The sequence below is a fragment of the Saimiri boliviensis genome, chromosome 3, assembly GCF_048565385.1.
Source record: "Saimiri boliviensis isolate mSaiBol1 chromosome 3, mSaiBol1.pri, whole genome shotgun sequence".
Classification (NCBI taxonomy): Eukaryota; Metazoa; Chordata; class Mammalia; order Primates; family Cebidae; genus Saimiri; species Saimiri boliviensis.
The window spans coordinates 19261697-19274355 of record NC_133451.1 but is presented as its reverse complement, the minus strand read 5'-3'; the positions used below and the strand labels follow the sequence as shown (position 1 = coordinate 19274355).

The following is a 12659-nucleotide window of genomic DNA, read 5'->3' as shown; positions in this document are numbered from 1 at the left end:
ACTCTTGCCCTAAAATATGATAATGGATATACTTTGTGATTTTTAACATAATTATTGCAGCTACAAGCATTATTCTTGTTCATACAGCATTGCTTTTTCAAACGTATTATTTGCTGCAGTAATTTCTCGCATCAACTAAATTCCAAGGGATTACATGGTGGGTGGGGAGGGGAGAAAAGGTATTTCCTTTTATCAAATGTAACTATGTTGCTTTCTCATTCCCTCACGTTCCTGTGTAATAAAAGAAGAATTCAGGGTGGTCACTTGGAGTACCTGATTAACAACTTTCCTTGAAACTATTCATTAGGTGTGGAATTCATTCCCCTTCAAGAGAGGGAAAGAAAACCCACACCAACTCAGAGAGAAGCTCTCCTCTTAGAAACAGACTCCAGATTCCTTTGCCTTCAGGGTATTCAGGTTCCACACATTCTGTTATCCTCAAAAGGTCAGGAAAATTAATTGTCCAGGGTGCACAATGTATTTCCTAGGGAGAATTACAGAAAATGATGGTCCCTGCTTCCAACCCATTACAAAAAGATGATAACACAAATATGAACACACACATTTATTAACCAAACCCATTACATTCTCTTCATTTGCCCTGTTTAATTTTTAAATTATTTCTTCATGTTACCACCAGTGATGTTTGAGAGATAGGTGATTATTAAAACTACTTCAGTTGTACACCACTTACCTCATATTGAGAGATTATCAAGTATCAAGATAACAGCTTAATAAGGCATAAACATCAAATCTCCTTTAATCACTTTTTTAACCTAAGCTTTCAAACCATTCACAGTTAATAGCAAAGCCATTCGAAATGTAAGCTAATAGTAGAGAGAATAATCTCAAATCACTTATCCACAACCTAATTATCTAATTCCTGGTTTATTACCATGAATAATTCCACCATTGTGAAGAGTTCCCTGTAAATTTTTGAAAAACAGGTAGAATACATCTTAGATATATTTTTATCTCCTTCCTTTCCCTCAATTATTTTCAAATATTCCCTAGAGGCTTGTAGGCCTTCTGCTAAATTCTGGTAATATGATGGTGAATACATCGGACATGTCCCTCCCTTATCTGCCTTACTAAATACTTATATATAATCAAAGAAACTCATCTTCAAAAAGAAAGCGAGTACCTTTGCTCAGCATCTGCAGCCAATGATCAGCAGAACTATGAATGTAACTAATAAAAACCTTTTGACTTCTGATCCTGTGCTTTTTCAATACGCCAACAGATAGCATCCCAAATTCAATCTATTGGTAGTGTCTTTATCTGGCTTAATTTCTCACTATTCCATCAAAAAGGTATTTATTAGACAACCTCCATTGTACTTGATGCTACATGTGAAACAAAGACAAATATAAGACAGGAATCTTAGCAAAGTTAACACAAGTGTTACAGTTAAAGAATTATATGTGACACAGTATATGAGACAGGAAACAGTGATACAGTTTTAATGATAAAAGGAAGCAAAAAAAAGTAAGTACATGCCACTTACTATATGCCAAGTACCATAGTAAGCTCAGTTCATTTAGGAAATAATTTTTTCCACATAACACTTCCATAAGAAACATAATCCCAGCATCCTCATTTTATACAAGGGGAAACTGAGACACTTGGCAGGTAATTGAGTGACATTTCCAAGATGACATATTCAGTGACTCAAACCCAGGCAGCCTGAATCAACCGTCTGTACCACATTATAATGTACCATAGAATCAACAGTCTGTACTATATTATAGTGAATGATCATGTGGAGGTAACTAAAACCACTGAGAAAGCTTTAATACAGGAGGTAAGGCCTATCTAAGGAGGAAGGAGAAAAGAAAGAAGTCCAGAAATATGTTGGGAATTCCAGGCAGCAACAGGAAAATCTGCTTGCTTGAAATGCCTCAGATGTGCTGTGATAGCATGATAATGTTGAAGAGGTCATACAGAACTAGATTATGGTGGGTCATCAAAGTCAAGTGAAAGAGTCTGATATAAAAGGGAGGTTAATTTTAACTAATCACTGACAAGTACAATACAGAGTATTTTTAGATATCTTATTTTCCAACCTCAATAAATGAAATGGCTTAGAGTAACTATCAAATATATTTGTTAGTGCAGATTATATTTAGAAGTCACACTTATTTTTATGAAAGACAAGCCTGGAGAGTTTATTTAAAATAAATACTGAAATATTTATTTTTAGTTTCTGAGCAGAGATTTCAAAAAACTAATGTATGAAACTTTAACACTGACATTCTCTGTATAAAAGCACAGCATTGACTTTCTTAGCATAAAAGCAACACATTTGTCTATGTTAAATAGAATTTCCTATAATTTCCCTAAATACTTGTTCTTCCACTTTGTGTTTCTTGAGCACTCAGTATGCCCATCTCCCACTTCCCCCTGCACACCCGGCACCCCATATCACCTGACTGGCTTGGAATGCCAGTTTTTATAATGAACTATAACATTTAAAATACACTGGCTATCCATTATATTAAATAAACAGGTTTCGCTACTCCTCTATTGCTCTCCTCTTTCACTCTTTTATACTTCTGGGCATTTTTTTTTTCATATTAATGACATTATCCTTCCCTATTTTGTATATATAAACCTCTTTTATCATGAAGTAACTATATCCAAATTAATGATAAAAATAACATAATTATGATGTAACTTTTATCAATAGAATATGCTTGCATATAAATACCTACATTGAGACAGATTCTAAACAATGTAACTACAGTGGTAGTTTGACAGATGCAAAATGTTTAAATCAGTATTCTAAACATTTTCAACTTCTTAAGAGAAACTAATTAATAACTTCAAATGTTTTACCATATAAAACGCATCATGTAAATTTAATAATATTTTATACTGTTTATACAAAAGCAGTGTTCAATTAAGATATATTTTAATATATTAGTCTAGAAACATATAATAAGAATACCAGATTTAAAATTTAATTTAAATTAATATTTTAGATAAAAAGGGTCAAGGTTAAACTGTTTGTCTTCCTTAAAAAGTTTATAATGTCTTTTGTGTTTTTACTTAGAAAAAAAAAAAAATCTCAATGAAACTTGGATATTAAAACCTCCCAGGAAACCAACAATAAAAGCTGCTAAGAATTTCACAAGTTTTTTTTTTTTTTTTCCCCCTTAGGTGTTAATTAAATGATCATTTAACACTGAAATGTAAACACAACATTTTCATCTCCTGACAGCACAGCCTATTATAAATCCGGGGTAATAAAAGTCTTGGTGTTAATGCTCTGAACCAAGTTCCCACAACACTCTAAGATGCCTTGTCGTGTCTAAGGTTAAGCATCTAGACACAAAACAAAGCTTGCGCCTACTCGACTTCCAGTCCAATTTTCCCACCGCCCAGTGACCTAGGTAACACTTTGAGCAATAAAGAATAAATTTAATTTCTCCAGCATTTTGTGAGGATTAGGAACAATTGTTGGCTTGCAATGACTTTTTATCCTTGGATTCTTTTTCCTCCAGAGCATTCCTCCGGTCCTAAAAGAGAATTCTGATGGTTTAAGACATAGAACAAACAGAACTTTAAATTAGGGTTTTTTCAATCAATTGGAACTGTCGGAGGGGAAGCAATCAACCTTTCTCTGTGCTGTTCTCAGCTATTCACATACTTGGAGCTTTAATCTTTCACTAGAAGAAGAAACCTATCGTGATGGAGCAAAGCTATTTTTTCCCATTCTGTTTCCAGACTTATTTATTTCTCTCTTTTTTTTTTTTTTTAAACACTTAAATCAAGTTGCCATACTTCGCTGTAAACTTTCATTTGCAGGATGTTTCAAGAGACACAGATGTTCTCTTAATAACGTTTCACACCTCTATGCTGTACCCTAGGCCACGGGTGTTGTCAAGGACCGGTCTTTTTACTCTCCATCGCTTACTTTTCTAAGATTAATTTCTTTTAAAGCGTTCATCCAAAGGTTTCTTATATCTAAAATTATCAAATATTGTAAGGTTAACCATCCATAAAAAATTGAGTGATTGTAATCATGGAGTATAACTCGGTTACAGGTAACACATAATGAATGATACACTCGATGTGTCTAACTATAATGCTATCTACTTTGAGAAGTACTGGAATTGTGAAACAAACAAACAAACAACATAAAACAAAATGACTTCTGGTTCAAACTTGTTCCATCATGTAACATTGCTTCAATTTAAAAGTGCTAAAAGATTTGCAGATTTTTACTGGATTTTGACATAATTAGTAGTCTAAAAATACATTTAAAATCACCTATACAATGTTCCATAAATCAAATCATATGTACATATTACAAGGCTAACAGATTAAGCTTCTATTATCTTAAAAAATGAAATTTTTATTAGTACTTAAAATATTCCTTTGCAACATATGTAAATCTTTTGAACAACTTTCAGCATACTTTACATATAGTTTAAGGAGTTCACTCCGCATTTTCTAAGCTTTGTATTTTTCCTTTGTCATTAAGAAAAACATATAATTAAAACAGCAATCTAAATATATACACTAACATAAATAGTTCCTGAGTCACAGTCTTTTTGTTTCTTTCTCTAATTTATTTTATAGATGAATTTTAAAACTATATGAATCATCAACTGGGAGAGCATGAAGAGATCTCATTAAGAATATCCTGGCCCTAATATACCTTCTACAGCCAAGTAAAGCGAAATAACTTGGTGCAAATGCACGTTTCATGTCAATTTGCAGTGGTAAGAAAATTAATGTGACTACACATATTAATGTGTTATTACAGTAAGAATAAATGCAAGAGGGCTGTGCAATAGAAGCAATAACTTTGCTGAATGAGGGCAAGTTGCAAGGACATCTGAGTGACTATTATGTCCATCTTGCTTGCAATGAAAAGATGACAATAGTACAAATATAATTCTGTAACTTTTGAATATGGAATTTAAATTTTACTGTGCTATCCTAAAAGGTAAATAGCATGATCCTTCCCATTTTATAGATAAGAAAACTCGACAATAGGTGTGTCTACTGACTTTAAAGATAACAGAACAGCAAGTATCTGGGTAGACATTCAAACACTGTCATTTTACACCACCTCCCTTAAAATAGAAATTAAATTGATTTCAGTGTCTTAAAACATAAGGTAAATACATTAAAATTACTTAAATATAACTAAAACCTTATCAATCCTTATTCCTAGAAATAATATTTATGTAAATTTCAGTCCCAAAAATCATAACCATGAGATTGTAGTGGCAATTACATTATTTACAAACTTTATTATCTGATGATGTGTATATAATTTTTACATGAACATGATATACTTAAATTCACAGATTTGATCACTCCCAATGAACTCTCTAGGCATTAATTTACATAGTATAGGTCAGATGTTAGCAACAGCTGAGGCCCACAAACATCACATATTTTATGGAGCCACATATTTTGTTAGTTTCCCTCCTGAGCATGGATCACACTATTCTACAAATTCAAGTTGGCAGACCATGAGTACTTGTTGGTGGGGTTAGAAACATTTGCATTTGCGAAAGCAGCCATTTAAATAAGTACAGCTGAGTGAGAAAAACCTTCTTGCATTTGATTTTGTTCTGCTATGAGCTGTGCTGTGGATTGCACACTCAGAGGGTCCACTCTGTGTACTGGCAACAGCAGAAACCCGACAATTGTTGGCTTTCTTTAGTAACAAGTCTATTAGTAATCCCTTTGAAGTAAAAACCATCAACACTAGATTGGCAAAATCTCAAATATAATCTTAATCTTCATTGGATTTAGAATGTTTAAGTCATAGGATTACAAGTTGATTTAAAAAATAAAATTAAAAGTAAGTCCTGTTCAGGGCTCTGCACTTTTATTTCTTTCATAAGGAGTGGTAATAGCTACTCTGAGCTTTTTGTTCAGATATCCATATATCAAGTCTGTTGTTTACCTCTTTGAAAATAAGGTTTTGGTTATCTAGTGTTACCAAAAATTATAAATTTTTAATTTTTAAAAAATTTCTTTAAAAAATTCTTTTCAAATGAAATACTCCTTGTATGTCTCTATTTTTTAAGTGGCAAAAACAGAGTCCCTGGGGCCCAATAAGTAATTAAGAAGTTACCTTAGTAATGAAGGACTTGGTGTTTTAATCATTGAAAGTGAACACTTAGTTCTAAGTTTTATCTTCGAAACAAAGTCAATCTGTTCCCCTTAGCAAAGTGTCAGTATATAATTCAGATAGTGTGTTCTTCCACCAAATTAGAACACTGACACCACCTTCGACCCTTCGACGGAACTTTCACCTCAGCACATGAAGCTCTTTGGCAGTCTCAGCAACAGAAATCAGCGGTAGCTATCATGGCAGCGCGCTGGATGAGTAATGATGTCGGTCTGGCTGAACAACAGTAACCGTAGCAACTGTAACCTGCAATTCCTGCACAACCACTGTTGGATTTATTGTGGCAGGGGCCAACAGGCCAAGAGTAAAATGAAGCAGGAAACTATGGCACCTGACACCTCTAGTAGCCCACACTTTAATCGGAGCTGGCAGAAATTAATTCAAGAGAAATTTGTACACGGACTTCACTGTTGTATTCTACTTTTATGGTTGACTCCAGGAAACCTATGAGACTAAATCGACATCCAAGAACTAGGGAATTAGTTTTATATAACATTTTATTAAATTAAGGTATATTTTGCTTAGGTGAAAAATGGATCATTTTGATAGTGTTGTGTCTACTAAAACCCTTCAATGCTTAGGAAACCTAGGGGGGATCAAACATTTAATTGAGCAAGTTATCCTTTAAATTTAATTTGGTTCGTCAGTATTTATAATGCCGTCCCAGAGATACTATTTGCTCATTCAAGTTACAAACCCTAAGCCCAAGAGAGATTTAATTCAATACATCAAACACTTAATGAGAGCTTCTAAAGGTCAAGCCTTATGCTAGACCCTGGAAATATATATATTTTTTAAATTTCATAATACACGTCTAACTGGCATTTACATGCATAATCATAAAAATAACTCTAAATAATTATTCATATGTATAATAATGGCTATATCTGCATAGTGAGATAACAGGTAGTTTCTACTTCCTATTTTCTATTTTATTCTTATTTTACTGAATCATTTTTACAATGAGCATGTGTTGCTTTTATAACCATTAAAGAAACAAAAACTAAAGCTCCTTCTATGGCAGTGTTGGAAAGGAAAATAAAGACAATTTAATTATATATTTGTTATGCTTAACAAATTATTGCCTTAATAAAAAATTAAGTTTTCCTCTTTAGAAAGTCTCAATTATTATAGTTATCAAAAACAATTTTGAGAATCTGAGATCCTATCTGACAGATAATGAATTATGACCCAGCCAATGAAATTAAGCAGTCAAAATCTATTTGTCTCAGGTAAGTATTCACTAGGCCATAAAGAGAGTCCTTGGCCTTAAAAATACCATTCCTAATGTTAGATAATTTAGTCACTCCAAACCTCACTGGGGAATAATGAATGGCATTTGAGAACCAGAAATAATTTTTTTTATTCAAAGAAGTAGAGAAAATCAGTCACTGGGACATATGCAGTTATTTTTATTTGTTTGTTTAGTTTTGGTTTGGTTTGGCAGATGTAAGTGAAAAATGGGTTTTTATAAAGTGCTTTGGATACTTAAGCTTATGTTAGAAGGCTCAGTAAATATAATGTACTCAAAGAAATAAACCAAAAACCACAAAACAAATATTTATAACCAAATGCCTAACCGCAGTACTACCAATGAAATTCCTCTCTAATGTGCCCAGATTAGTAGTCGCAAACTCATCAGAAAGTGTGAATCAGTTACTCCTAAGCCTCTTTTAAGGTTCACTTATCGGAAAGATTTGTACACCATACTCATAAATTTCAATCAATCGTAATCAACTATTTCAGAATTTACTGCAATCTCTTCTTCAGTTAACCAGCTCCACATTTCTTTAAAAATAATTTTCTCTACTCTTAGATTCATATTAAAAATGCAACCTTGATTTTGGAGGAGCAAAGGGGAAGATAGAGTCTCTCTATGAGTTAAGAAAACTTCATGCTGGCTTTTTTTTTTTTTTTTTTTTTTAACCTCTAACCTATCGTCCCTTATTTTAGTTTCCTTTTACTTACACTTTCCATCTGTCAGCAAGTGCTTGTAATTTTATTACACTGTCCTGTAGTTTATGCAGAGTTGGTATTATTTTACAGAGTTCTGTTAATGGACTGGATAAATGGTAATGCTATTTAAACTAGTCTCCTACTCCAACAAACACAGCTGCAACTGTACTACTATTTCTGAGCAAACATCTTGACCTGAACATGTAGTGCTCTCTCAACGCGTCCAAAGAGAAATTGGAGCAGACAGCAAAGGAAAAGCATATTTGACCGCTAGCAGCAACCAAGCGTGTCGAATCATAATTCATATACAATACACCCTCCTTTTCTTATATATTGCACTTAAGAGTCCATGAAAAGCATGTCTGTTTCTTCCCCTGGCATCCTATTTTCAGCCAATAGTCAAACAGTGATTATTTATTCCAAAGCTCAAAGGATAGCAACGCAATGTTCAGTATATCAAACTAGCTTTAATCTAAGCAAACAACACTAAAAATCAAACTTCAGTGTATAAACTGTATATTAAACTGGTAAACTCTTTTGATTAGTGATATATTTGGGAAAACATAGTATTAAGTATGAATAAAATATACAATAACTAAGAAAAAAAGAAATCAAAATATCAATTCATATCTCAAAACAATCTATGCAAAGGAGGTAAATCCTAAATATTTTTAACGAGTTCTGCATATAGTATGTCTCTACTGCATTATACAGTATGGGCAACCATGGTTTGCTTTAAAACAAGGAAAGTATTTGAAGTATTTGACACTGTGTATATATATACACACACACACACACACACCCCAAGGAAAGTAATTGATGTTTTATGTATATATAAATATATGTTTTATATGTATATATATATACACACACACACACACACACACACACACACATACATATAAAACAACAATCAAATACTTTCCTTGTTCTAACATTTTTTCCCACTATTTGTCTAAAATTCTACATCTTTTGTTCTGTCACTTGTCCTTCTTGTTAAAATAAAATTTGTTTTTAAATGAGCATTATAAAGGATATTGTGTATATAGGTTTGTGTCCAGTTTCGCACCTGCTAGAATATTTGTTTCAGGTGAGCTACTAGGCATCTGCATCACATGAAGACAACCTAAACTTGCACCCTTGCTTTTCCTAATTACACCGGCCTGTAGTCAGCTTCACAAGTGTTTGTTTCTTTGTTTATTAAAGACTTACAGGGGTAGTTGTTTAATTTAATTAATAATCACCATCATAAACGAATGGTCACGTGCAGCTTATAACTTAGCCTCTCAAGAGAACTATCACTCTTAACAATTTGCCTAAGTCTAATTCAGATGAGGGAACAGTTCCTTAACTGAAAATAAGATTCCTGAATTGAGGATGCAAATAAAAATTCCACCTCTAGTTTTCTATGTGCATCCAGTGCCTAAATCAGATGTCAAATCTCATGTAAAGGGGAACACTTTATCAATATTCAGTGCTAAGCCATCAAGCTATATAACTTCAGAAACCGAAAAACATTCACATCCCTCTTGCAGCTACTTCCACCTAACAAACACTGCTTTAGTTGTTATTACTCTCCAGGACAAATCCTTTGAGCCAGAAAGACACAGAAAAAAATCTGAACACATTTTCCAGCTTCTTATTTCCCCATTTTCTAATATGCATTTAATTAATTAGAAAATGTTGTCATAGGTTTATGGATTCTGTTTCTTTAATTCTCTTAAAGATTTCAAGTCTTTTTTCGTATAACAGCTGCATAAAGTTATAAAATCATAACGAAACATAAAAGAAAATCTCTTGGTCCTCTATGTGATATTGTCAAAGAGGCAAAATGTCAAGCAGAATATAATTGGCTGATAGGGGATTCTGCAATTGGTTAAACCACATGAAAACTGGGGAAATTAATCCACGTCAATTCCTTAAAAATCCCTTCAGTCACCAATAAATAAAGCTGAAAGTGAAATACCATCAAAATCAATTCTTTGACCTTTTTTAGAAACTAAGCACAAATATTTAGATATACTTCTCTGATATGCATGCATATATTCTTTATAGCAAACCTACATCCAATTTCCTTAGTAAAAATAGTTCTTAGATAATTTTTGTTAAAAAGACAATTCCAAGGTTTCTTTATTTGAGCTTTTAAATTTACCTAAATTGGCCCAATTGGGCAGCAGGGAACACAAAAAAGAAGAGAAAAATGTCAGGTGATTCTGGCTATCCTTAGAGAAACAATGTCATGAAGGACTCCAGAGAGAGGATATGTCTGCTGGGAAACATCTCCCTATAGTAAGTTAATGTTGTTAAGATTTCAGGAGGACATAACAAAGATCCTGGCTATTCTGTGGGGTGAAGGGTGTGGGAGGACAGTCCTCATTCTTCTGGAATTGATAACCATATTGAACTAGTAGGCCACAAAGTCAAGTTCAGAAAAAGGAACTAAGCTCACTTTCTCTACAAACACTACCATATGGGACTTCCCACCATGCAGGTGGGGGCTCTTGGAGCAATTCACTTTATATATCCCAGCAGTTTTCACAATATGCATGTACCTCAATAATCATTGCTATTTATTTTTCCAAAACTTTGAAGCTTATCTCCCATCTGCACAAAATCATGCATATGGCTGAAAATCTCCTATTAAATCCTTTCAAAAATGTGTTTTCACTATTACACATTAGGTCAGTGCAAAAGCATTCCAGGGAGGAAAAAGTGATTCTCCCTAATACTCACATTATGCTCCTTTAAGGAATTACTTCCTTTAATAGTCTATGATGTATTTGTTATGAAAACCTTGCCATACAGTCATTCAGACTGCAGAGGCTGAAATTCTGGCTTTAAAGGAAACATTTAAGAGGAAATTTACAGCCCTATTTAAATACCTTATACTAATATTTTCGGACTAATAAACACGACTACTTGATCCCAGAAACAATACCAAAAAAGCTGACATTAAAAACCCTCAACTTTACAAGAACACACTGCCAACTTCCTCATAAGAGGAAGCACAGTAGCAATTTTCTCCCTTCAGAACTTAATCAAAAGTTTCCTTTAAATAGTAGGTAAATCTCACCATCATCACATCACCCCCCTAAAAAAATAATCTAATTACCTTAACACATACATAAACCACTAAATAATAACCAAATAAAACAACTGGAACCACTAGAAAACAAGTCATAAATTTCCTAAAGAAAAAAAAAAAACACAAACTTTTAATCCATTAATCTATTGGTGAATATATTCCAGGAAAGCACAAATAAACAAATCCAAAATGCATTTAATAAAACACAAGGTACTACCCAAAGCAACAATAACTATTTGTGTCTACTTACAGCCTGTATAACTTCGCAGTACCAAGAAACAGCAACTCAGGAAACAGCTGAAGGTGATTTCTGTTTAAACGCCTTTTGAGAAAACAAAAACAAAGCTTATGTTACACAGAAAATACCCAACAATGAGACTGTGATTTGGTAGTGTCATGCCTCATCCTGTATTTCAGAAAATAATGAAATGACATTCAAGATAATTCAAGCATTACAAATCTAAAGTTGGTTACACCTTTTGTTACATGACTCTTTAAAGCAGTTTTCCATTGTGCTTTACTAAGATGATGATTACTGGGGTCTAAACTCTAAACGCAAATCCTGTGCAACATCAGTCAACCAGAATATACACAATGATAAAGGATTTTTGTGACTCAGTCTTAGGCGCCTAAAGTAGGTGACTTCAATATTCAGCAGAAATATCACAGCAAATGGTGTCTAAAATAATTCATACACAGTCCCAATTTGCCTGAAATTTCAGCCAAGGAATTGTGGAGAGATGAAAATTTCAATTTTGTTAGCTTTTCATATAGTTGGGAGAAAGAAAAAAAAAATGATGAGAGACATTGTCAGCACGATTTGTCCCATAAGGCAAAATCAGGAGGAATACCAACCCAGAGTTCAAACCTCAACCCACAGCTTCCAACCCTTAACTGAATTTAAGGTTCAGCATTACAACTAATAGTGGTGTCAAATCTGTTTAAGCAATGTTTTAAAATGTGTATGTAAATTAGAATGTTTTAAATGTTTTAGAAAACAATGTGATTGCAACTCTAACTCAATATAATCCCTGATGCTTTTAAGTTCTTCTGGGCTATGCACACCTATTAAAGAAAAAGTGGGCAAACACTATCGCTGATGTAGTCATATCCCAAACCCATCTGTTTTAACTGTAAAATTTAATATTTGATTTAAAATAACTGTCTGTTTCTCTGCTTTTCCCAAATCTAAATAAAATTATAAAGAGCTGATGTAACATTTTGCACTAAAATGACTTACAAGCTGCTTAGCTCAAGAGGAGTACAGTTATATAGTATAGTTTCTGGATATAGTTCCAGAAACTAATGTCCCACTGAGGAAACCAGAGATATTTCTTTTTCTTTTTCTTTTTTTCTTTTTTTTAATTGCATTTTAGGTTTGGGGGTACATGTGAAGAACATGCAAGATTGTTGCATAGGTACACACATGGCAGTGTGGTTTGCTGCCTTCCTTCCCCT

The 12659-nt window shown here is 33.3% G+C and overlaps 1 protein-coding gene across 2 annotated transcripts in view; it reads right to left on the bottom strand.

Moving 5' to 3' along the window:
* Window positions 1-12659, bottom strand: part of SLIT2 (slit guidance ligand 2) — a 377295-nt gene that overhangs the window by 348627 nt on the left and 16009 nt on the right. For both annotated transcript variants that reach the window (XM_003927471.4, XM_003927474.4), the window contains exon 4: window positions 11452-11523. In XM_003927471.4, the coding sequence (XP_003927520.1) occupies window positions 11452-11523 (72 nt within the window). The remainder of the gene's footprint in view (window positions 1-11451; window positions 11524-12659) is intronic.